The 26982-nt window shown below is 40.3% G+C and overlaps 1 protein-coding gene across 6 annotated transcripts; it reads right to left on the reverse strand.

Moving 5' to 3' along the window:
* Window positions 1-109: 109 nt before the first annotated feature.
* Window positions 110-25153, reverse strand: LOC142036048 (very-long-chain enoyl-CoA reductase-like). Of its 6 annotated transcripts, none has more exons than XR_012652054.1 (14): window positions 25078-25153; window positions 19088-19197; window positions 14664-14714; window positions 14110-14161; window positions 13729-13773; window positions 12320-12423; window positions 10088-10203; window positions 9868-10006; window positions 5333-5405; window positions 5209-5252; window positions 3743-3800; window positions 2922-3010; window positions 1827-1953; window positions 110-1727 (listed from the first exon to the last, which is right to left on the reverse strand). XR_012652054.1 is itself a non-coding variant. In XM_075038963.1 (14 exons), exons 2-14 carry the CDS (start codon window positions 19160-19162, stop codon window positions 1600-1602), a joined length of 1020 nt encoding a protein of 339 aa, XP_074895064.1. In that variant the 5' UTR covers window positions 19163-19197; window positions 25078-25144; the 3' UTR covers window positions 110-1599. The 6 variants fall into 6 exon arrangements, 5 of the variants coding, with proteins under 5 accessions (XP_074895064.1, XP_074895065.1, XP_074895066.1 ...); XM_075038963.1 differs by having other exon boundaries at window positions 1827-1872; window positions 25078-25144; XM_075038964.1 differs by having other exon boundaries at window positions 1827-1872; window positions 9868-9973; window positions 25078-25142.
* Window positions 25154-26982: the final 1829 nt, after the last annotated feature.

The following is a 26982-nucleotide window of genomic DNA, read 5'->3' on the forward strand; positions in this document are numbered from 1 at the left end:
CCTTAAGTGGGTGTAGTGTGAATAGGGTATGTGTTTTCTCTGTGCTCAAAAGGAAAATTTCAACCTGCTTGTACTCCACACTGCACTCAGTGGGAAATCATTTGACATTTAGCTCTTTTTTCTGGTTCACAGTTAAAATAGTGGAAAATAACAATACTGAAAACAAATTCGTAATCATGTATTGCTTCAGTTACTGGATCTAACCATTTCTAAGAAAACTTCTCTAAGATACGTCATACAGAAATAAAATCTGGGTCATGTATTTTCGCTTTGTTAGGTTTTTTCTTCAATTGATGTAGATTTTTTTAATATATATATAAAAAAAGACATTCTTGTTTTTTACTGTACAAAATATTATGAAACTCCAGCAACCAGCTGTAGTCTTCCTGTTTTGCCATAATTATTTCAACTGATTTCAAAATATAGTCTAGAATTTATTGCATATTTCACCCTTACAAATAGTTGCAAAAATCTTTCTATACATCCATTATAGATAAATAAATCATGAAACAAAACAGTATCTATGCATTCTTTTCGTATTCTAAAATAGCTTCTTTAAAATGCCATTCAAATTGATTGCAATAGTCTTTTTTTACTAGATTTGCACAAAACCCAACTAAGTCCCACTGAACATCTTAAGAAAAAAAAACAAAACAAAAAACAGCAAGTCCAAAATGTAGCTGATTTTTCTCCCTGGCTCTGAAAATAGGAAGGGAGCTAGCATTCTGAGGACTAGCAGTCACTTCATGTATTTACAAAGTGTATTAAAAATTATTCAGAGAATGCTGACATAAAATGCTAGGTAAAAGGTCCTTTAGTATCATAAGGACTTGATATATGAAAACAGGCCCAAAATCACAGATATAGCATAGATCAGATCTTCTGAACCTTATTTACTAGTATGCAATTTACTAAGGTAGAAGACTAAAAAAAAAACCAAACAAAAAAACCCCAACAATGCAGGATGTTACATCCACAAATACTTCTTACTTCAGATTCTCTCGGCAAGTTAGGGGTTAGACCCAAATCAGGTATTTGAGATATTGCCTGTTTCTTTATTCCAGGAACAATTCATATTCTTTGGTAATGTTATTTGTTACAAAGCACCTGCCTCCAGGCAGCACACTCTCTTCTTCAAGTCAAAGACAACAGATCATGCAATCGTCTTCAGGCCAGCTGGCCACTCTGGCTGAGCTGAGCTCTCTAGTAGTTAGCTGGTATGTACTCATTCCAATGTACTTATGTCTTGCAGAATGCCACTGCTAAATTTGGAGCTGCTTTTCAGCACTGACTTCTCAGTATCTCTGATCCATCAATCTAAATAGACTAGTACAGGAAAATCTAAGTCAATCAGGTTATAGTGAACTGTAGGGGCTTTTGACTACCAGCTGTGCAATGAAGCCTTATTTTTTGAAGGTGCTTCTGAGTTGAGAATTCTTGAATGTAAGGAAGTGTGGCTTTCAAGTGCAAACAATTTCCCTCAGCGGTGGAGATTCAACATGCACCCAAATCCTTTAAACTAATTCACTTATTTGGCAGAAGGTTTATGAGCTTTTTCTTCTTGAAGTTCTGTGCAATATTCAAATTAATCCTTTTTTCTTACAACAAAAATGGAATAATTGGCATTCGAAGACTTGGATAATCCTTGAATTCTCGTAGATAGGTGCAGTGTTTATCCTTTGCCCAGATTGTCATCTGAATGAAGCAAAGCAAGGTGAACAGCCCCACTGGAAGGAAGGGAGAAAAAGATATGTTTCATTACCAGATTAAAACCAAACTCTTGTTGCTGCCACCACTTCAGGATGAAGTACCAAAACATTACTCACCTGGAACACACTGAGTCATGATAGTGAAACTGATCCAGGTCCCCACCTGTTTTGGCCAAGGAAATTTAAAATATTTCTGGTGACAGCATTTGCATTTATGTCTCTATTGATCAAAAACAACCTTGTCCTAGTATAGGTAAATAAAAAAGCCAACGTCAGCCAGATCAATTTCTAGTGTTAATAACCTTTAGCCAAAAAGGTGAACATGCCTTATCACAAACAAAACCTTCGTGTTTTCTTCCATAGCTATTATCATGACAAAATTTTAAGTATTACAGCATAGTGTCCTTTCTGTTTCTCTGCCTAATTTGTATTTGTCACATCTCCATTAATGCTAGGAATGGTAACTTTCTGTAGTCTGAAGCCAAATGCTGTTCTCATTAATGTCTGTTAATCTCTACTGAAGTTAAAACCTGATGCTGTCTTTCTGTGCAAGAGTGAATTTTACACTGAGTTGCACTGGTTTTAACTGCTTTTGAACTGAGTTAGGAGTTTGGCTCCTGATTAAGGAATATGAAGCAATAAACTGATTCAAGCTTCTAAAAAAGCAGTCACCACCAACACAAATGACTGTATAACTTAAGAAAATGAGGAAGACAACCTGGGCCTATTTTCTGTTTACCACAGTATCTTCTATTTGTCTATTTCCCTGTTTTCTCCACCACAGTATCTTCTGTTCGTTTGCCCACTATCTTCCTGCATACTATGATATTTGTGGGCTCTCTTATGTTATAAATCCACCAGATGCCCCCATGCCCTCATTGCAACACACATTCAGTGGCAATCTCCCTGTTCCTGTCTGCAAAATATGCACTGCTTTAAAGTGTATCTGTCTGATCTAGCAGACACACTGAAGCATAGGCCCAGGGTCTGAGCTGTTGGTTAAAGGTTAGCCCTGTAAGTGCTGCCTCAAGGGAGGAGAGGAAGAACAGACAAGTTCCTGCCTGCAATCTGATTTAATGGGGCCTAGGGGAGGAGGGGAAATTTATTGAGCTGAACTGTTTCAGAGGTTTCTTCCATGTTTTAACATTCCAAAAGAAATTAAAATATATTCAGCAAAACTAAAATCTTAACATCTTGTTTGAAAATACATACCTCATATGTATAGTTAGGGCAAGATACAAAGAAAAACAGCCATGTGAAAGGATTCTTTGTTGGATATGGGATCTTACGGGTTTTGGATCCTATAGATTAGAAAACAAATCACAAAATATTCACACTCCTAAATTTATTGTTTCCTATAAAGACAACCCAAACCTGCCTACTCCTGTGTCTCATCACTGTCAGAGGGACAAGCAGGATGTGGGAAAACAGGATGTCCTCTGGACCCACAAGAAGGAGTAGGATAACTGTGAGGAAATGTTCTGGGCTTTAGAAAGTCATCTACATATGCCTTTCATCACAGCCACTCCTGTAACAGGTACCTCAAGTTTTAGATTTAGAAGTTAAGGGTTTTCTCAGATTGTCACAAAATGGGATTTTGTCAGTCATAGTTCATAGCTGTAAGAAGTTTGGCTTGTGCCCAAGGAACCCTGGCCTGCACAGAGATCTCGTGCCCCCTGTAGAAGCCAGTGAAATTACTTTCCCTTGCTAGTATAAGCTCTGCTTTGTTGAGCACTATTGCCTTTTGCACTACCAATGTAACTAATATAACTGCTCCCCCCAACACAATCTGGCCCTAACCAATAAAAATTACAGTAACATAAGAAGTGCTGTTTAACAGTCTAGTGTTGGATTCCTTGCATTGTCTCATCTCCCCTAGAATCCAATCTTTACAGTGCTGACCAACTTGCACACCCACAGCAGTCATCTGGTGGGTATCAACGCCCTACGGGATCAAGTCTTTCATAAGGTAGAGTAACTGTAGAAATACTGAATAGCTGCACAAAAGTGAAAAATGATAGTGCAATTTTTACCATTTCTCCGGAGGTCACTGAGTGCAACGTGAATGGAAAAATTTCCAGCTTCACACAGCTGCAAGAAAAAGCATGACAGACTTAAAAATGTGCTTCCCTTCTATTTACTTTTCTTCCTTTTGTTATTTCCTGGGCTACTTTAAAAAAAAAAATCAAATCTATTATAAAGAAGATTTAAAAAATGGGAGTTAATGCACCATAATAAATATACTTAACCAAGATTGCTCTCTGACAGGAGAATGGAATGTCTTTGTTCAAACATGAGTCCATATTATACTCTGTTATATACTTATATTTGCCAGCAAATGTGGACTCAGCATCCAAAAGATCAAATTTACTACTTATACAATCCCCATGAGATCTAAAGGCCATAAACCAAAGAGGATAAAAGTAAATGCAGGAGATACTTGCTTTATCTTTTGGTTATTTTTATGTCTTCATAAACACCCCAAAAAAATTATCATCTGGATCATTTTGGTGTTTCTCAAAAGTTATTAAAATCCCAAGGAAGATATGGGTTGGACTCTAAGTAAGTTTTCTTCTCTAGAGTATAATTGATATGAATTATGAAATATAATTGACCCAGCTTCCTCCACTGGTTTTAAATAATACTTCCCCAATCAATTATGTAGAAAGTGTATTGAAATGACCCATTTATATGATTATTGACAGTTTCCAGTGTCTGCAAAGCTTATCTATTAAAGCAAATGACCAGTGGTCAGAGCTTCTGAGTTTTATTCCCAGCTCTGTGCTTTCAGTTACGTAGTCTCTCTATAAAATGGGAATAGATTATTAACTCAGGATTTTCATACTGGGAAGCTGCTTTGAGATGCTGCAGTCACTGACAACTAGTTTCTCAAAGCAAGTGAACAGCTGATGTTCTAAACAAGTTATGCATACATAGGAAAAATGGGTGCATCTTTATTGACTACATTAATCTTGCTTCTGCATGTATGAAATGTTCATAAGAATTGTGAGAATGAACAGACAGTAACTCAAGAATTTTGCTTCATAAGGAAAGCTGTAACAAATGTCTGAAGCCCAGCAAAATGAACCTCTCTCCCTGGAAATTATCAGCAACATACTTTCTTAGTTGGCCAGTTCTCCAAGTTTTATAACCTGTTGTGATTCTTAACACTCAATAAACAGTTCACAAAACAAACTCACTGGCTTTTAAACATAGTGTCACAAACTGGTTGTTCCAGGATTCTTTTAAAGATTATGAGAGATCATCCCAGCAGATAAATATCCCAGTCTTGGAATAGGTACTGAATGAAAATCTTCCCTTGTGTACAAGATCACATTAAAAACTCATAGATTTATATATTCTGTGTGCAAGTGGTCAACATTAGTAGTATGTCCCAAGTGTTCAAGTATCTGCTTATTCTATTCACTTCTCCACTTATACAACATTAAGAAATAAAGCAACATGTTTTAGCATTTTATAAAAAGAGCAACAGACCTACCAGAAACATGATCACAGCAAAATTTATCTGTTTTTTCCCATAAGCTATAAAAAAAAGTTTACATGTGATTAGTACTAATATACAAACACATAAGTACTCAAATCAGGGCTGTTTTGCTACTTACAAGGAGGAGTGTAAAGAGGATGATTGATGTAATAAGCAAGCCAAGCTGCAAATCCCCAGTAATACAAGCAGTTCTGAAAAACAGGGAATTTTTCTTTGTTTTAGTACAGTCCTCTAGGCCAGCATTCACTGCAAGGACCGCTGATAACAATCACTTGGACTGATCCTTCAAGTTGCTGATAATACAAAAAATGACAATACTAAGTGTGGTAAGGTGGGAACAGAAAACAGGAAATAACAGGAAGGAAGTAGTGCTCATAGAGTAAGATTTCCTCTCAAATATCTCAGAGCTGTTACGTTTATAAACAGTTTGATAAAGTGTGATCATACTATTGAAAACAAATTGATTTTGTCTGGCAAGCCATTCGGCCAAAGATGAAGTGCCATACAGACTGTATGTTAAAGAGAGACTTGTTTTGCTAACCCCTGAGACTTTTTAAAACCAGATGTAGGTACTGTGCTCTCTTCCCTGCTTATTACTTTGCCCAGTCTCTCGCCTTTCTTCTTCTCCTTCACCCCACCAGTTTTCTTTCTTTCCATGCTTTACCTTTTCTTACCTAAAGTCATCATTGCCTGATGCTTTCCTCTGTCCTTTCACTGCAATATCTTTAGTTTTGTCCCTTCTGCTGCCGTCCTTGGCTTTCTGTGATCCAGCTTCCATTCTCTAAACTCTGATAACATAGCTGTCACTAATGGTTGTACTGACTCATTCCTGACCAATCTCAGAGCTTGTTCAAAGGCTTCATCCATGAAAAAAACTACTTACAAAGACAATATCTACCTCTTGTTTGGTTTTCCTGGCCCTGCCTCTTGTGTTTTTTCTTCTGACACTCATTGTTGCTTCAGTATCTTGGTGACAGGTTATCTTCTCCCTCATTATATATCTGTAGGTAGGAAGGAGGCCTTTTCTTGGCACATTACTCTTCTTCCTCTGTGCTCTCACCTCTAGGTGCTATTCACTTGCAGACAGACTTTAGCCCTTGTCAACAACTCATAAATTTGCCTCTCATCAGTTGAGATTTCTTCTTTTATGAAACCTAGTGCCTCAGTTTTTAATGTTTCGGGGCATCACCTGGACTTCAGCAAGACCAAAACTGAGCTCTTTAACTTCCTTTCACCACTTCTCCTGTTCTTTTCCTTCCCCTTATCTTTTCTTCTCTCCTATTTTCACTCTTCAGTAAAACACTGATCCTCTTACTCTTTCTGGTGATGCTTATTTCTTGGCCTTCCAATAGGTTCATGTACCTTAGATATTTCTAGGTCTTTCTGCTTTCTCCTTCACAGCTTTCCTTTCCTGCTCACACAGCCAAAATTCTTATCCAAGACTGCATTCTTTCCTGTCCTGACTGGTGTAACTTTTTTTTATTTTGGCTTTGAATTTTGCAGCCTTTTTCCCCTATGTATACCAGAACTGCATTTCTAGCACTAATACCCCCAAAAGTGTTGACCTCAGCATCTGCAACCCACACTAGCTGACTGAAGTGTCTGCCAGTGTGTTTTTCTGAAAATGCTGGTGAGGGGTAAGCCCCTCGCATCTGCTGCAAGCAGTTGTGTCAAACATTCTGTTGCATTTCCACTTTCTTTTCAGAGTTAATTGAACCACTGAAGTGTCCAGAAACCTCAGACAAAATGGACACCCTTTTGGGTATGCTGTAATAAAAACACATAGTATGTCCTTGCTCTGAGATTATATATTAATAGATAACTGATGAGAAAGAGCAAATTATTAACCAATAATTACAGATCAGGTGGGACAAAAGGGCAGAGAGATTAAGTAACTTCCCTGTGATGACTTCCCTTTTCCTCAGGAAAAGCAGCAGAGACAGAAGAATGACTGCAGCAAGGAACAATCTAGTTAGTGTCCTGTCCATAAATTATTGCTTTCTCCCTAACACTAGCTTCTACAGTTTCTTGTAATCTTGGAATGGCATCTTATGAAAAACCCTTCCCTAACTTCAGGGCTTGCCATATGGATCATATGGCAATGGATTTCAGTAAAGTAAAATTAAATAAATAAATTATCATGGCTCAGCTCTCAACAAGACTTGCTGTAATTAAACTGAACAAGTACTATTCATCCAAAGAACATGATTTACTGCAAGAGTATTCCTCAGTTATAAGAAAAGGAGCTTTAAGATGAGTGGAGTCTGCCACTGCTAAGGTCCTTAGCAGTAACACTACAGATGTCCAGCTGCCACTAGAAGCCTTATTGCTCATACAGAAGCCTCCAGTGAGGTTCAGATAGGAACAGCAGAGTACATGCAGACTTCATAAACTCACTTGAAAGAAAGAAATGGTTTCTGTGCACCTTTCATATTCCAAATGAATAGTAAAGCTTTACAACAATCTCTTATAAAAAGATTTTGTGGATCAAGTTCAGATATTGCAGGGATCCCATAAAGAAATTATTCCTAAATTTACAAAGTTATGGTTCAGATTTTTGTCTTGTCTACTCCAAATGATGATCCCTGTGATGATCAAAACTATTTCCTAATGCCCTGCCTATGTTTATTCATGACCAACATGTACTCTTCTGTTTGTGTCTTTATATTTTTTTCTGATTAAATGGTATTTCTTTAGGTCTAGTGTTTTCTCCAGATGTTTTTATAGAAAGCAAAAATATCCCTTTTTTCCCATGAAAATGTTCAGTAAGGCCAGTCATAAGACTAATCTTTGAGGAATTCCACTGGTACCTCCCTATTATCAAAGGTCTGATGTCCTTTTCTGGCACAACCACGATCAACTTTCCTTTAGTTGGTTCCTTTATCACAACACAATTTTTGTATTAATCCCTATCTTATTCAACTGAAGCCAGTTCTTTACTAAGTTCAGATAAATCAGGTATTCTACTTCTCCATTGCCTAGAAAAATCACATATCTTAGAAAGAATTATATGTTAGTATATAGCATGAACAGCTTTTGGTGAACCCCTGCTGCATTTTACAGCATCATTTATTCCTATTTCCATTTGGTAAACAAAGGATGAAAATAAAAAAATCTTATCAATTCCTGTCTCACATCTCTGCTTATTGAGATTGAAGTGTCTCTTGTTAAAGATGGTTTTCCACTGTGCTTAGGAAGTAAACTATCCTTATCTGCTATGTGTGTGATCAAACACTTCAAGTAAGAAGCTTTGTCTACCATCTCTGTGTGAGAGAAAAAAGGGAAGAGGATATGATATTTTTCTCACTGGCACAATTTTGGAGTAACACCACCAAAGTCAATGAAACTATAAAAGCAAATCAAACCCAAACATTGCTAAGCAGGTAGAAGAACTGTGAACAACTTTAGAGATGAAAGCAAGTGCCACCGGCCTGAGAAGGTGGAAATGCAGAAGTGAGCAGAAAGACTGGTACAAATGTCAATTTTAGCAACAGTTTGTATGGTCTGAAAGGAACGAGTAGTTGTCAGACATGGCAGTGAGAAAATGAAGATTTATCGCACTGTACAGATTCTTTTTCAAGGTAAAGTTGCTCATTTATCTGCTGTTTAGCATGCATTAGCTACTATTGTGTCAAGAACAAGTCTTTAAGAGATCTGCTAGCCTTCTAACAATGCTTGCACTCTTCCGCTGCCGAAAATAGTAAATTGCTAGGGAGGATTCTTTCTGAGGACCACTGCTTACCTACAGACCCTCCTTCCATTTAGAAAGCATGAAGCTATCGCCAGAACTACCAGAGCGGCTGCACAGCTGTAAGGAGTTAACCACAAGGCAGAGCTTCAGCTGCTGGGAGTATCACTGCCATAATGCAAATTCCAAGGGATTGTCAAAATACCAGGTGTTAAATACCCAAATGCTGATACGATACTATACATTTTTCCAGTTCTAGATGATAATTGCCTGTCTTCTTGACTATAAAATATATTTTTGAATATCTGTGTACTCTGTTGCAAGCATTTGTAAAACAACTACAGCCCATGCATAACCATGCAGTCCACTGTACTACTTCGCAGACATCCAGGAAACAGAGGGTCTAAGTCTCAACAGCTGCCCTATGCCACAGCCACACTGATAACATCAGGGAGTGCTCCTGCAGGAAAAGAAAATGCAGAACAACGGAGCTTGCTTTGCACTGGATCAAAGGTAAATTAACAATTGCTTAACAGCAAAGACGGTGTTAGGGCCAAAGATGTAAAACAACTGTTACAAAAAGTAGATTTTTTTTTTTTAAAAGAGGCAACCCTCCCAATATTGTGCTTGCCTATGCTACCTTAAAAGTTAACATTGTTAGTAAAACCTTCATGCCCAAGGAACTAGCTGAGTGAAAAGAAAGGGTATGCTGAAGGTTTAAAATTCTAAAATTCTAAAAGAGCGATGAGAATACTATATAACATGAATAACAGTATGGCAACATGTGGGTTATACAATAGCGACATTAAGAAGTCTTTTAAAAGAACTACAGATTTATGGGTAAGATTTGCTGTGTATTATTATTACAGAAGCCACACCAAAAAATCTGTGCTGCAGAAGTAGAGCATAAGTTGGCTAGGTTGGATTTGTAAGGGGGGCTATGGATAGATGCTGGCACAATTTACCTTCACAATATTCCTCAGTGGCATAGTCCCATGGGAGAACCGATGAACAAATACTGTTTCAATCAACCTTTTGATGTAGTGGAAAGAATGGCAGATACATGCCAAGCTAGAAACAGCAAGACAAAAGCATTTAAGAGTGCTTAAAAAAACAAGTGTGGCAAGACATTTGGAATAAGACTACAATGCTAACAAGAAATACTGCTCAAGCCTGCAGACTTACTTAACTACTGGATGCGGGCTTGATGTAAACCTCTCATCCAGTCCATAGACAAAAGGCATGCGGAAATAAAACAGAAAATAGATGAACAATGGACCTGTATATTCTATCAAAAATACCTGCAAAAAGAGAGAAAATAATTAGACAGCTGAATTAGATGGTGGTTTTGCTTTGATTTCTTTGTGATAACTAATGCAGTGGGATAAACACCTCCACTGACTCAAGATGGCATTTAGAGAGGCAGGGAGGGAATATCAGTTTGGGCTTGGGCTATGAAAGTGGTAGACATGCATGTAACTGTTTTGCAATGCATTTGCCTCAGTTGCATACAAACAGCCATTGCCAGTGCAGCTGACACAGTATGGATATGAAAAGATAATCATGGCAGCCCAGGGATCATGATAAACATGCATGCATGTTACATTTACACAGCTCTCACCCTCCTCTTGCCCTCAAAAACTGTTGCTTTATTCTGGGTTAAAATGAAATTTGGTGAAGAATTTATCTTGAAAAAGAGGAGCTTTGCTTCTAATGAATATATTTTTTTTAAACTGGAAACACAGCTTGTAAGTGTTCACAGGTGACTCCATCTGTATGAACAGTTAGTACAGCAGATGTCCCAGAAAACAATCAATTCATTCTATGTTTATACAATCTTTAATTTGAACACAAAGAAAAAAAAAAGAAAAAAAAAGAAAAAAAGAAAAAAAGAGGAAACTAAAGAAGCTATTATCTAACTTGATTTAATTTCATATAGGTCTGTATTTCTTAGGAGCATCATTTCAAAATGAAGTTAACTTTGGACCAAACATTAACAGTTGAATTTTTCACACTTCTATAAGTGAGGAAGGAAGGTCCCTACCTCATTTATGGAGAAAGAAGGGGCATTGATTGCACTTCTGTAAAAAAACAAACAAACAACAAAACAAAACCCAAAAACAAAACAAAACAAAAACACAACCAAAAAACCCCCACCCACTGTTTTCTAATGTATTTAGAGTTATTCTGACACTCAGAAAAGTTGTGTTATCAACTTCTGTAGCAATCAGCATTTTCTCTGGCCAAGATCGGATTTGATTGTAGATGAGAAGTTTGCCTTTTTTATTTTATAAGACTGAAGTATTTCTTGGCTTATATTTGAATGAAGTAGCTTGAACGGCAGGGAGAGCAGAATATAAAGGAAAGATTATAGAATGGCAGAAGTCTGGTGTTACTCCGCAGTGTGATATTTTGGTATATATTAATGCATTTGTGTCTTGGAGTCTACATCGCCATTAGAAGTTTTGCCTGTCTTACTGGTTTTTTTGGATTGTGTAATAGCTGCCTGATTTATCAGCATTGCATCCAAAGTACTGATGTGAAGATTCAGCCTTGCAGAACATTTGACTTTTTCTATTTTACCTCCTACAAATGTTGTCTTTGCTATTTGTCATTACCACAAGATTTTATTAATGTCTCATAGCTAAGAAATGGTGAATGTGCCTTTAAATTACTGGGTACTTTTCCCTTCATGCTGTGCTGTTTCATTAGAACTAGTGTAATGTGTGCATCACAGACCTTCTGAAGAACTGGAAGGGTTACTGGTCACCTCACTGCACAAACAGCAGTGCTGTGTTACCTGACAAGTGAGTTGTGACAGAATTTGCATTTGAGCTGAGAGAGTAAATATGTGAGGTCTTTGTGGATGGCTACTAATATTGCAGAAATGATCAGCTGTTATTAACCTGCCACTAGCACCCTGGGATGCAGCCACATGCAGAGAGCTAACTGATCTTACTTTCATGCATTTTCCTGCAGAAGTCACTTCAGTTACTGACATGTGAATTTGTTCACATGCCTTTTTCCAGGACAAACTTGTGGGAGTATAATCCTGATCTTTGTCAGGAGAGTTACACAGGCCCTGTGAAGCAGATCCCCAAAGGCATTTAAACACCTAGTTCCTAGTGATTTTGCAGCAGACATCTAAATCCATTTGAGAACCCGCACCTTAGTTCAGTAGAGCCAGCCTACCCTGCAGCAAGTTTTTCACTGCTGCTCTCCCAGGGAACTAGGCATTCAGAATATCATGTTGCTGTTTTCCCTAATTAAATGAACTGAAGCAATGAGGGTTCATTGCCTGCATCCACTATCAGAGCAGGCATCATGCAGAAATATTGGAGAGAGACAAAAAGTGATGTAAGGATTAATTATGGAAAAATAGCCATTATAATGGCTCAGACTTGAAGCATAGCTCACCGTAGTCCATCCTATCTGTGGCCCTAAATCTTTAAAGTATAAGGTAGCAGTTGTGCCAACAGGGAGGTGCTGCAGGATTTCCTCATCCCTCAGGGACTTTCCTTCTGAGAAGGAAAGAAGTAATTACAACTCAGTGAAATTCAAGTCAACTTTGATAGCATACTAGCTCTATATCATGCTTTAACTGATCTGTGAGTTTCTTTGATGTGACGTGGGTTTACTGGAATCTCAATAAACAAATCAAGAATGTTTATACTTAATTTTGATTTATCCCTGTAATCGCATATAAGCCTGGATCCTCTAATCACACCAAGACAGTTAGGAGAATTCTCAATCCTATGTGCCTGCCTAATCTAGTAGATTTGCTTCATCACTGCTATAGCAAAATTTGCTGATGGGTCACTGCCCTTTAACATAGTTCACTGACCTCCTAGTCAGCTGCACCTCCATCTCTCTTCTCTCTCTTCCTCTCTTCTCATTGCTTATCGTCAGGCAAACAGAAGCTAGGATAGGCCAAGATTGGAAGGCTTTCCCACAGAGGATTTCATTGCCTCCTTTTTTTCCCAACCAACCAGCTAGGAGGTGATTCCACAGGACTTGAGCTAGTACTCAAGCTTTTAATGCCTAGATCTGGGGGAATCTCCAGAAGGCCAGCATTTTCTCATGGCAAGTCTCACAACATAAGTCCATGGAGGAGTCTGACAAGGCAGATCTTTGAAGAAGGAAATAAGATACTCATATGCCTGTTTTCCATGGACAGATCCTACACAATGAACTAATCTTCACCAGCATACTTTTAAGGGACTGTTTAAATAAAATTATGTGTAATGGAAGCAAAAGAAGAAAGTCCTACATTTTATACTGAATGCTAAGACGAATTAACACATTTTGGCTATGAGACTTTCTTTTGTGCACCCAGGCCATGTACTAAGGCTTCTAGTAGCAATTAATGAAGTCAGCCAGCTCACATCAGCTTTGTCAGCAAATCCTACATCCATGGCAATGTGTTTTGCATTAGCTTACCTCAAAAGAACTGTAATTCCTGCCTGAGAGCAGAGGATTATGTGAATTGATACTCTAACTAATAGCCCTTTTTAGTACTCCCAGCTGAGCATCACTGTGGAGATCATTTCACTGCAGCTAAGGGAAATTAGTATCTAGATTCTGTGCTGCCTGTCTGAAAGCAAAAGTGCTCAGTAGTTAGAAAGTGCTCTGGAACAATGTGCAGACTCCTGAGGTGGAACTCTGTTCAATACTTTCAAAGAATTAAATTTGTTCTCTTCAGCTTTCATAGCGCTACTTCACACAGCTGGAAACTCATTCTTAAGAGCTAATACCCATATAAAGTACACCTTTTATGACAGGCCCCTGCTCAGAGCTTTGTTACTCTAGTTCTCACAAGTACTTACTTGGATCAAGTTTTATCGACTGTCTTGCTGGATACCACCGAGGATCTGTAAGACCATACAGAATTGTGTGATAGACAATGCTTGTTTTAGATCATCCACTATTAGAATGAATGCAACACAGCAAGATAAGATTTTGTTAAAGATTTTTAGGAATATTTATTCAACATGAATATCTGTGAGATATTATGCAGCAGAAAAAATACAAAGGTTTATCAGGATAGTATGAAAAAATGATACTGAAATCTCACTGTGATCGCATTCATATGCAGGTTACTTAGCATTATGTGTGTGTACATCACATGTTTCAAACTATGTAATTTTCTCCTATTTATATACTGGATATTCTGATGTGATGTGAACTGCTGCAAAAATTATACTCACATAATTTATGGAACATCAATCTGATCTCCCTAATTGTGGCATTTGGTTCCACCTAGGCAACAAAAAATATTGTATATGTAAGATGCATATTTTGAAAGACAACTGCTAGGTGTAAGACTATACAAGTAGAAATGTGACTCAAACAATATAACTGTAACTTTCTTACAGATGGCTAGGATTGGTATGGATGATTCAAAGCACTTCTTACAGGAAAAAGGAAGGACAATTTGTGGCATCTGTTTCAGAGGCAGCTTCTCTAGCAGTGATCGAGAGTTACTACAACAGCATTGACAGTCTGATGGCTTATGAGTGAGTAAGGCACAACTGGCACCGTCTTAGTGAAGCAGCTGAAGTTGTGCTCTTTGCCCAAAAGCTCCTTCTGCAAAAGGGTTGAAGTACTCCATAGTCAGTATGAAGTGTGCATAATCGTTGCCTCTTCAGTGGCCAAAGAAAGGCTATCAGATTAAATACCCTTCATAAACACTAAATTAACTTAAGAAAAGTAAGTAATTTTTAAATAGTCACCTAGCATTTTAAACAGATATTTGGGTTACCTTATCTAGGTAGCATAGCTGTTTCTTTGTCTTCCAATCAAGGATTTCCACCTGATAGGACACAAAATGATAATTACTAATTATTGGCTAAATAATCTCTAAACTCTTAGTTGATTCCCAAATTCACAACCATTGTTCAGAGTGAGACACCATTCTTCTCTGATCTGTGGACTGTGTTAAAAACACTTCTGCTGTGCTCAAGAGACAGCTTTAATCATAGCCAGGTTCTCAAAGCACTCAACTTGCAAAAAAAAAAATATTCTTGATAAATAGTCTTCCTGGATATATTCAGAAGCAGAATTAGCTAACTTATTGATCAAAACACATCGATCTGGGTTATTTTCTTACACTAGAGCAAAAGGAACAAAGAAGGGATAGAGAAGCTTCAAAGGAATTGCTAAGGAACAGAATTTTTATGATTTGTAAAACTAGAAAGGCAGTTTGAGAAAAAAAATTTAAATGTGCATACATATGCATGTAAGCAAATATTCTGACTATATACAGCTTGAAGATTAATGTGCATTGTTCCCAGAATAATTGAATTGTAAAGGAAGTGGAAAACATTGGTGGACATAATGAACAGATGCAGCTAAAGATCTGGACTTCACAAATCCTTAAAGGGTTGTTACAAGAATACTCAGTATTACTCTTGCCTCTCAGATCACCTGTATTAGCAACTACATATTAGCATTTTATATTCCAAGCAGTGGTTTAGCTACAGCTCTGAGAACAAAAGAGCAGTTTATTTCTGTGATCAAATGGCACTTTGGCAAAAGGTTGATTAAAATCATTTTAATCAATAGCCAAGCAGAAAAGTCCTCAGAGTTTTCAAAGTCCAGCTGCAGCAGGCTAGCAAAACCTAAACTACAGTGATGGTGTTTTAATTTCATTTGTTCTCATCAAACACTTTGTAATGGAACTTTGTGGTATAGCTAAGAGGAAAAGCTGAAAGCTTATCTGTCACACTAAATGACTGGGACTATCATTACTTAGTACCAGAAGAGCTTGTTGGTTTTTTTTTAAATAAACATCTAGCATTAATTAAGTTCGGTATTAACTGGCCAAGAGGGTAGATTAACAATAGACATTAAATATGATTCCTTACTAAAAATAGGAGTCACAGTCCTGTAGCTTTCTAATAGGGTTGCTTTGAAGAGATCACTTGGTTAAAGTATCTTATTTCCTTCTTTTACTTGTCCCAAATTGTTCTTTCTCTATTGGTGCAGCAATGGAGCACTTCAGCTCCAGCCAGAAGTATCATATCTGATCTCCACAAGGAATACTAACGCAGTGACATTTTCTACATGTGTATTGTAAGCTCTAAGCGGGACACCAAGGGAGGTAAGCACTTTTCCTCCTTTGTGATACATAACAAATGTGTGACAGATTATTGGGATCCTGTATGTTTCCCCTTCACTTTTTATATTTGAAATAACACAAATTTCCAGTTTTAATGTCTTTGTGGGGCATCTCCATCAGAAAGCAAATGAAGTGGATTCCCTTCCCAGAGGGCTATTCTTGAAATACAGCATTCTGACTCTTGCAGTCCACAGAAAAAGTACTGTGGGGGCTGTAAACCATTTTTTTTGTCTCTTCTGATGCCGAGTTGCTACAAGGGTTATTGAAACCTTTGGTGTACCTCAAAGCTCTTGTGTCAATGAATACCATTGGGTTTCCCTATGGACTGCAGCAGGGCCCAGAGCTTTAGCATTCTCCTTCCTGTTCCGTACCCACTCCCAGCATACACGTATGGGATCAAAATCCCCCAGGAGCAGTTTTCGTCTATGGCCTTCAGTGACTGTATTAGAGAAATCTTCTCCAGGCCAATTAGAAAGTGGTTTGGATATCTTTCTGCCACCTACACTCTTTTAACTGGGCTATTCTCATTATGTACAAGGCCAGACTGAAAATTATAGAGCATTTTATTTTGCTCTGTGGTTTTCATGGGAGTGGCTGTACAGAAATTTAGGTACTTCTGTGGAACTTTGGAATCAGTGTGGAAAACAAACAAATCATCCAAGATCTTCTGTACTGTTATTTGGGTCCATTCCAGCATGTCTCTTTAAAGTGCCAAACTGACATACCTGCCTGTACTGGCCCATTTCTTCAAATACCTAGAGGGAGCCTACAGACATGTCGGATCCAGACTCTTCCTGAAGGGGCACAGTGAGAGGCAATGGACATCAGTCGCAATATGGGAAAATCCAATCAGATACAAGGAAATTTTTTCACCATGAGCTTGGCCAAACATTGGAACAAGTTGCCTAGAGGGGATGTAGAATGTCCATCCTTAGAGGTATTTAAAACTGGACTGGACAAGACCCAATGCCATTTGATCTGGTTGTATCTGCTTTGAGCAGGAGTTGGACTACATGGCTTCCAGAAGTCCCTTGCAACTTAAATTATTGAATGTTTCTATTTTTTTCAGGGGGACACTCATTCCTGAACTTCAAACATTTCAGTTAATTTCATTTACTTTCAAGATCTAAGCAAATATCAAACATTCTTTCCTTTTTCAGAAAGACAGATGCAGGAACACAGTGTTAGATTCCACTCCAGCCCATAAAAAGTTGTGCAATGACAGAGTGAAAACAAGGTGACTGTTTCCTCTAATTATAATGCCTCTTAGCTGTATCAGAACACCCCCCCGCAGTGTTTAGATGTTCCCTGCATAAGGGACAGAAAAGCCTGATCCAAGGCAAGAAATGTTATCTTTACTGAACATAATGGCCAATCACATGAACCCACCTAGCACTGAACACAGTGTTTCCAGTCTTCAGGCGCAGCACCAAGTCAGTTAATGTATTGGTTGGCAACAGTTTTTAGATACCCAGCAATCTGTTCTTGGAACGTTTACTGATGGGTATTATCCCTTTCAAACATTAATTGTTTGGCTCAGAGAACTTTAATTTCTATGTGTTTTCAAAGCATTTAGCACAATAGGACACTGACTGTTGGCCTACACTAGTGCAGTATGACTTACAGTCCATTTATTTGGTGACTTTTTAAAGGCATTTTAGCTTCTCTAAAACTACTCTGAGTAGAACTTAATCAGTAGGCAGATTTGTGCAAGATAGCTTTGTCTTTTATAAGTGACTACAAATATATATCTTCAATGTTTAGAAGACATTTGTTGTAGTGCATAAGGATTAAAGATTGATAGTGTCTTTAAAAACAGAAAAATTCTTGATTATTATTTTTTAAAAGAGGTCAAGGGCAGAGAATAATCAATATACAATATAAGCAGAGAAAAGTACATTCAACTGTTAAACTTTTATTCAGAAAATAGAAGGGGAAAATAAAAGGGGGGAAAGTTTATTCATAGGGGAAAAACAGTTGAGCAAACAGCGTTTAAAGAAGAATTTTTAAGATGCAATGTCCCTGCAATAGGATTAGAAAAATAATAGTCAATCAAATTCCCGCAGCTTAAAGCTATATCAAATGCTTAAGGATCAACAGATCTTCAAAAATTATGTGATAACTATTATGGAAATACTGACACACTTATCATGTCTGTGCACCTTGGAAGTTTTATTTGTAGCCACTTGTACTCAGCAGATTCAGTAAACTAGCTGAGTGAGATTTTGTGAACACTGACATAAGCATATATTGTATTGATTTCTTTTGGAATTACTCAGCAAAAAAAAAAATGCTTATTTTACAATCTAGGAACGAACCAGCCCAAGAAAGAGTAATGCAGAATGCATTCTCCCTGAACTATTAGAGTGCTTATATAAGTCATGTTCCTCGAATTTAACACTAAAAAAATCCATTTTGGTTGCTACGGTCCTAATTAAGTCTTTCTAAAGTTCTTATTTTTCCTATGGAATTAGTCATTTTCTCTATCTCCTTAGACTTTTTTGGTAGAATGTGTTGTTCCTGAAGGAAGTAAGCATGCCTTAGCGTGATCTCACACTACAGCATATCAAGAAGAACTTTCCTGAAGTCAAGACAGTTAAGCCAAAGGGAAACTACTGTAAGTGTACTTACACTGAAAACTGTGTTTGTGCTGCTGCTACAACTGACTAAGTATGAGACTTCCCTTGCACAGGAATGTACAAACTGTTGCAGAGGATGAGTCTAAGGATCCATCTAGAATGGTATCTTTCTGATATAGCCAGCAGCAGGTGACTTAGAAAAAGTAATAAAACAGGGCAAGAATGTAGTGACTGGGGGGAGGGGAGGAGACAGACACAGAAATTGCAATTTTCCTGCACCACAAGTGCTGTCTTTGTATTTAATAGCTTTTCATGGATTTTTCCTCAATTAGTTTATTCACTCGCCTTTTAAACCTGTGTAAACTTTTTGCATGCACAGCGTCCTGAGGCAGAGAGTTCCAAAGCTTAGCCACATGCTGTGTGAGGAATTCCAAAAGCAGAAACAAGGCAAATGTTTAACCAGAAAGCAAAATTTCATCGTCTTACCTGTGGAGTGCTGTACCTTATTCTGCAAGTAGTCCAACTAAGTAAAGCCTTACCTCTCTGAAGCAATTGGCTCATATTTCACGAGACTAGAATCTTATTACATTTTTTCACTGTGTATAAAGAGAAGAGATACAGTGACATCCATATTTGAAAGGTTTTATACAATTAATTTTCACTTTTGTAGAATTTAGATGCCTAACATTTATAGGTTCATAAGATATACACTAGGTACTTACTCCTCAGCTTCCTAAGTTCTGTTCCTATACAAGCCAATGAGAATCACTGTCTGAACTGTGCTGAAACACATAGTACATTTTTATTTCTTCCACCTGTTTCAGACTTGTTAGTTAGGTGTGCATCTAAATCCTCGAGGACCTTGATCCAGTAAGCATCTTTATCCCAAGGTCAGCACAATGCACAGCATTTAGATTATTCCTGAATGAAACTAAACTGTCAGCAAAGGAGATGATCTAGTTCTTCATGCTTTATAAGTAATGGTTAGACACACTGACAGGAAGTGGGAAAATTACTTTAGACTGTCTTCTGCCATTCCCCACTCCTCCCACAGAAGGCTTGGCTGGCTTGGTCCACCAAGCAAGGAATAAAGGATTCAAGAGAGAACAAAAAGTACAGGCAGGAGAGGACAGGAATATGTTCTAGTGAAAAGGGCTGTCTCCTACCAAAGAGAAATCCTGAATTCCTGTCTCTCTGGGCTGCTTCAAACACTGCTCCCTTCCATTGTCATTCTGTTCAGCATTTCCCTACAATGGATGCCTTTTGGGATACCACACAGTGAAGGGGTAGAGTTGAAGTAAACTTGGATACGTTAACCAAATTGTCATATCCACTCTTGGAGCTGGGTACCTAACCTGAAGGCATGGCAAACCCCCAAGTCCCTTTGCAGACCTGGACCTGAGGGTGGTAACAAACATAGAGCTACAAATGGTTATCCTTCAGAAAGACAAATCCATCTATTTAACTAACAGGGGATAAAATGAGTTGGTGTAAGAATGGTCAGGAAGGAAAAGGAAAGTGTATTCCCTTGGAGCAGGAGGCTGGTTTATTTTTCACAAAATGGAAGAACTGTTAGAGGTTTGTGCTTTCACAGCGAATCCTGGCTCTCGAAAGCATATGAAAGCTTTCCAGCTTTTACTAGCACGACATCTTCCAGGAGGATACACAAGATGGGAAAGGAACCTGCACCAGTTAATACTGACTCAGTGGGTATTTACTTACACTAGCTAAGACAGACCCACGCATTGCCAATTTCCCAGGCATACTGAAGAGTCACATCATTCACTAAGTATCACTGTCACTATGAAGCAGACTGGAGTGCTTCCATCTGAGAACCTAAGGCAGCTTTGACTCAACACCAAGTAGGCATCCAGGTTTTTCAACACCACTGCGTAGCCTTTTACATGTGCAAGAGAGAATATTGATTGCCTCGGGGCTTTAGCTTATGGCCATCATTTTCTACAATGACAATATTTAGGTAGAAGAGGTTTATAAATTATTTGTGAAATCACAGTAATTTCTTTGCATCAGTACTGTGATTTGCAATGTTGACCCTCAGTATCTATAGTTCCATTACTACTCTTCATGGATCATTTGGTGTATGGATGTCAAAGTGTATGCCCAGTGTATGCTTTTGACATGGCATTGAAGAGGCTGAAGAGAGAGATTTTTTTCCTTTTATTTTTACCTAGAGGTACCAAGGATGGGTCTGCTGTCTTTTGACAGGGCAAGAAGCCCTGGGAAGTTTGGAGCCCTTATACTGACAGGTGAACTCACAAGATTTGTATTAATTTTTAAAAATATAATTCAAAGAAGTCTATTATTTTTTCAAAAATCAAACTTTTGATTTCAAATGTAGCCTTCAAATTCTGAGTAGCTCCAGGTACTTCCTACCAAGTAATGTTTTGCTATTATATTTTCCTATACAAAATTAAAAGTTTCTCTCTCAAGGTCCGTAGAGAAAAAGGACAAATTGCCGTCTTTTAAATGAAGCAGCACAACTGACTGTAGAAAGTGTTGGTAAGTGTGTGGAGAAGTGGTGATGGAAGAGAAAGGGAGAATGTTTTTCCCTATCTTCTCATCTCTTTCTGTGATAATAATCTTATATGTTACTTGTGAAAACAGAGCAGACATCTTCAAATAGCAGGGCAATTTTCAGTAGTGTCCCTTTAAATGACCGTTCAAATATCACATATGTGGCCTTGTGTTGCTCAGGCAGCTCTTGGAGGATACAGAATCTTAAAATCCTCTGCAGTCCTGCTTTTGGCACTTACTCTCAGTGCTCTTACTTGAGGCTTTAGACAGCATAGCTCTGAGTGGGAGAAACCTTTGTAACAGGAGCTGTGACATCTCAGCAATGCTAGCTAGGCAGCAGTCACCCCCACCCCCCCTTGCATTCAGAGGATTTTCATCACAGTCAGAAGGGGGAGAAGCTTTAAATGCCAGCAAGGGGGGCCAGTACGTTATTGCTTTTAGACTGTACTGCATATGTCAGTTCAATCTATCCTCAGGGAGTGAAGACTCCAAAACATTTTTGGTCATCACTGCTCACAAAAGGCACTTCCCATCCAAACCAGTTAAAGAAGCAAAAGTACAACTGTGGTTCTTATGACACTAATTTTCTACAGTATGAGTGTATTTGTTCAAGCATCTTTCCTCTAGGAAGTCAGAGCACCATATTATTTTCTTTATATGAAATGCTTTTGAAGACCTAAACCTGTCAAGTAGAAAGAAAGGGTAGAATTCATTAGCCTAACTTCAGAGCTCTCTCCTACAGACATTTACATCTGAGCATATCACATAGATATCCTTTCTATGGAAAGGAGAAAAGCAGGCACTTGTAGGATAAACTGTATCATAAGCTCTGAAATATATCTAAAATAGGTCAGAAGAGTTGTTCTCTAATCAATTTGGAGAAATGACCACTCCTAGAGAATATTAATTACCTAGCTATAAGTATCTATCCTAAATCTCTAAATTTTCAGAGGTGAATCTCCTCAAATCATCAGATGCAGTACTTTCAGGTATGCACATATTTCTTTAAACTGTAGTTATTCTTGCTAAGCTTCTCCTGAGCTATTAGTGATACAAAAGCTGAGGTGAAATTAGAAACATACCAATACCTGAAGTAAACAAGACCTATTCTAGCATTATTACAGAATAAGAAATGTAGAGGCAGCCATCGAGATATAGGTCTAGGAGTACAGGGACCTGACAGGTCTAATACAGGCATCTCATAAGTAGAGGGAAATCACTCAGCCACTCTTTTTTTTTGCTGTCCATCCATTAGGTCCAGCATACTTTGGCTTAATTATGTGGTTGCTCATAATTCTTGGTACTAAGTTTGAACACAGCCAATTCAAAATAAGGAGTAAAAGGTATTTTCAAAGCTGAATTTGCCTTTCACTGGCTTCTGAAGTTACTTTAATACAATGTTGCCTATTTTTTAAATGTTTCTGTTTTCAGCTGCACTGAAAAAGACTCTCATAAAGAAAAGGAAGGGAATCAACAGCCAGCATCTCAACGCTCACAATCAGTCTGCTGTTCTTGCCCATCTTTTTGTAGGTTTGTTCACCAAAGAGTAATTTTATTCATGCATAAGGGAGAGGACCTTCCTACACAGTCAGGGACCTACGAAATTGACTGTGTACTAAGCATAATCAAAAGCACAAACTCAACAAAACAGGAAGAAATATTCCACCAATAAACCTCTGCTAAACTTGTAATAGTCATATTCTAAAAAATTCAGATAGTGACAGTTTGGTGATTGTGAAGTGCTTTGTGATTCTTATAAGGAAGCACGACAGAAGAGCAATAAAGGGTAAATGGTTTAGAACTGTACAGGTAAAAGTACAGAACTATACAGTACCTCAAACAGGGAATGCTAACGTTTGTAGCACCAATAGAGATACCCCTGCCTGCAGGAAGCAATGGGAGAGGTGGGACACTTACCTTCTCTCTTTTGATAGCTCAGTTTTGAATGCATGGTGGAGAAATGCAATTCAGAATTCAAATTCAATGAATTTATAACAGAAAGCAAATCAGTGGGGAGAACAGCACAGAAAGTGATATGCAACAGCACTGCTCAGTGCTACCTGGGCTGTCTTTGTCCACATTCTACACCCTGAGTTAGCTCAGACAGACACTGGATGAGCTAGGCATATCTGTTTCCACCCATTATCTGTTGTACAGAGAAAAGGACTAAGACATACAAGGCTGACAAATAAATTCATGAGGCATTCTGAGTTTGCATTAGTGTTGCTTAGACACAGGTTCTTGATTTAGGACTCAAAAGACCTGTATCTGCTGCTATTGTTCTGCCTAGCAAGATGGAACAGGTCATTCCACTTTTGTGTGTTTCCCCATCTGCAAAATCAGGGAGCAATAAAGACATCCATGCTTTTGAGGTCTTCTAGTGTAACAAGTGCTATTCAGAAGTTCAGTATGGCTAAGGCAGAAGAGCAAACCTGCAGACCAGACAATGACCGAAGACATTCAAGAGGGTAATACACATGTGTCTGCCCCCGCGTTTGGATCTCACGAGAGTTTGGGACACTGGTAGAAATGCAGGAGGTAGTGAAAAGCTCAGTTGTTTTTCCTAAAAACAGGGAAGTCAACTCTGCAGAGCAAAAGGCTTGGTGCAGGTGCCTACCTCACACCCACAAGAGCTAGAGCCAGCTTATTTTGCTGAATTGTTTGTGAATTCCAGAACACTTTTGTAGCTTTGAAAAGCAAAATCTGAACATTTAGGTCATGGTAAGCAACTAGAGGAGCAGCTGCTTTTCAGATTGTTTTGGACTCTGTTAATGTTATAACAATTTTTTTGCATGGGGGGAGGGAGGAATTGCATTCATTTTTAGGTGAGTCGTGCTGGAGAAACTGAAGTGTAAGCCTGCAGAAACACATTGAGGATGCCTGCCATTTAGCTCATACCGACCTTTTTTAAATACAAGCCACTCAAGCTCTGTATTATCCAGCCTAACTCATTCCAGCGAAGAGTCGGTGTGGCTGTTTATGTAAGTTGATGAGACACATCATCCTTCACACTCCCCAGGTGCATGTTACACTGCACTTTCTGTAGGCTCAAGGAGCTGACTGCACTGAACTCCGTCCAGCTGTTTTTCATTTCTCACGCAAGAGTCGAACGCACCGTGCTAGCAGAGGGCCGGTGGAACCTGCCCGGGGCGGGGGCCGCGGGCACCGCTCGCCCCCCCGCTCCTCCCCGCCGGACGGTGCACGCTGCGCCGCCGAGGGGAGCCGGGCTGGGAGCCGTCCCCTCGGCCGGGGAACCTACTCCCTCGCCGGCTCCGCGCCGGCGAGCCGACCTGAGCCGCCCCGGGGGGCACGCCCGCACCGCGCCGGAAGGCTCGGCGGGACGGCTCTCGGCGAGGTGCACGGCGGCGGGCGACAGGCTCTTCCAAGAAGTTGGGAACAGAAGGTGCCGAGAACATTCCTCGCTCTGGCTCCTTCCCTACGGCTGGGATGCGCTGCCAGACCCACCCCGGCAGGCTGACCAAGGCATACCCTCGGGAGGATCCGCGGGAAGCCCAGAGCCATTGATCCGGCGCCGCCGCGGACCGCCGAGAGCCTCCCTGGAGCCCGGGGACACCCCCCCCCACACACCTCTCCGGGGCCACGTCCGAAGACCACTGGGGACGCGGGGGAGAGGAACATGCCCAGGGAAGGGAAGGACGGGGCGGGCAGGGGCCGCTTCTGCCCCCTCGCCCTGAGCAAAGCCCAGCGAGCGGCGTGCCCACCCCGGCTCCCTCCGCCCGGCTCCAGCGGCGGTCACTTACCTTGGCAGACCCGGGAGCGGATGGCTCCGGCTCCCCGGCGCTTCAATGCAGAAGGAGGGGGAGGAGAGAGCCGTCCGCCGGGACCCCGGGCAGCCCCGTCCGCCGGCGGCAGGACGCTGCGGGGCCCGGCCCGGGCTCGCCCCGTCCGCCCCGGCGCGGCGCCGCGCCGCCCGCACCTACCTCGAAGAAGCCGGCTCTGCCGCCCATCCTGCGGGCTGCCGCCGCGCCGCCTCCCGCCGCCGCGGCACCTTCCCCGGGTCCCCGCGCTGCGGCCAATCAGGCGGCGCCCGCCCCCCGCGGGGGGGGAAGGGGGGGGCCGGCGGCAGCGCCGGGCCGGGGGAGGCGGCGCCCGGACCCCCCGCCGCTGCCCGGCGGTGCGCGTGGGGCGGCTGCCGAAACAGTTCCGTGTGAAGCCAGCAGAGGCAGCCCGGGCAGCCCGCAGCGGCGCGGGGGAGCGCCGGGACCTCGCACAAGCCGAGTTCTGCAGCTCCCGGTGTTCAAAAACAGGGAGAGAAGCGCGATAGTCAGCCCCCCCCCCCCCCCCGCCCGGAGTGACGCTTCAGCGGCATTTCATTCAAACAGGCAATTTATTTTTCTTTGATTACTGCAGGAAACCAATCGCATTTTTTGCAGATCTGAAGTAGCTTAATGAGATAACCCACAAAAATACAACTGATCATGAGCTAGAAAACCTCCTCCTCTCTTTCTCCGATAGGTTACCTTACGTTTCAGGGGCGACTGGACTGCCAACAGAACTCTGCTGAGATCCCTTCTTCTCCTGTGATGCCTTCCTGCTGCCGCTGAGAATTAAATGCATGACATAAAGCAGGACAGAGGCTGAGACTTTTTTTCTTCCAGCCAGTCTTCATTACCTGATATCCTTTTTCTAGAGCTAAGGTAATTCAATATCAGCAAATTCTACAATGCTATAAAGGATCATTGCTTTTTTACTGCCATAAATTTCCATTAGAGAGAAAGATTTATGCTATGCACTGTTTGAAAACCTCCTGCAATCTCCAAATGTAACCTGCTTCCATACAATTATAACCATCAAAGCTACTTAAATGAAATATCAAAGAATAAACTTCACCAAAAGAAAAGGCCTCTACTGGAAAGCCAGAAGGCCAATCAGAAAGACCCAGCAGGACAGAATTCGCTACTAGAGTAAATATGCGTAAAGCTGTGAAGGTGTATGGAGGTGTACGCTCCTTCTCAAGCCGATTACGAGTCTGGATGGTTAACCCTTGGGCCATGTTAGACCTTCTGGATGCGTATGTTAAAGAAAAAAACAAAATTACTGCTCTTCCAAATAGGCTGACATTTCTTTCAGTGTATTTCGCTTCCAGATGCTCTGTATTCACACAACAAGGAAAACATTTCAAATACATGAAAGTAATCCAATATGGAAAAGTAATCAGAACACAAATATAAAGAACATTTAAACTAACCTTCTGTACCAGAAAGCCATCAGGCAGTGCTTCAGACTGACAGAAGTTATGCAAATTGGTTCTCTGTATTAGTGCAACATGAAGCCTGGGGAAGGAAAATCTGTTAGGAACACAATTCAAATTTCTGTGCTGACAGCAAAATTACAATTTGTGGCTTACTGTTCACTTTAACTGCAGTTGGGGGGGGGGGGAACCTGTGCCCCCCCCCCTCCCCGCCTTGAATCTCCAATACAGAAGGACTTCTATGTTCAGAGTGTGGCTTTCCAGAAGCCAGCCGGTCTTAAAACAAATCCTCAAACCGTAATCCTTCAAGTTTCACCCTGTGTGTCTTCACTGAAATCAGCTGGTGTAAAACTGGAGTTGTAACCTGACATTAAGTTTTATGTTTCATCAAAATGTAAACATCACTGAACTAAATAACCATTTGGTTTCCTTTTTGGGGCCTCAGCATACACCAACGACTATCTGTGACTTAAAAGCGTTATGACTAAAAGTCAGACGGCTTCATTAGTTTCGCAGAGCAGCTACCGAAGTACTGTTTGGAGGCGATGACACCGGGCCCACCAGAGTGACTCAAGGCCCGGCACGGGCACGGAGCCCTCTCTGGCCCGGCAGGCGGCTCGGGGCGGGTTCCCCG

The sequence above is a fragment of the Buteo buteo genome, chromosome 10 (genome assembly GCF_964188355.1).
Source record: "Buteo buteo chromosome 10, bButBut1.hap1.1, whole genome shotgun sequence".
Classification (NCBI taxonomy): Eukaryota; Metazoa; Chordata; class Aves; order Accipitriformes; family Accipitridae; genus Buteo; species Buteo buteo.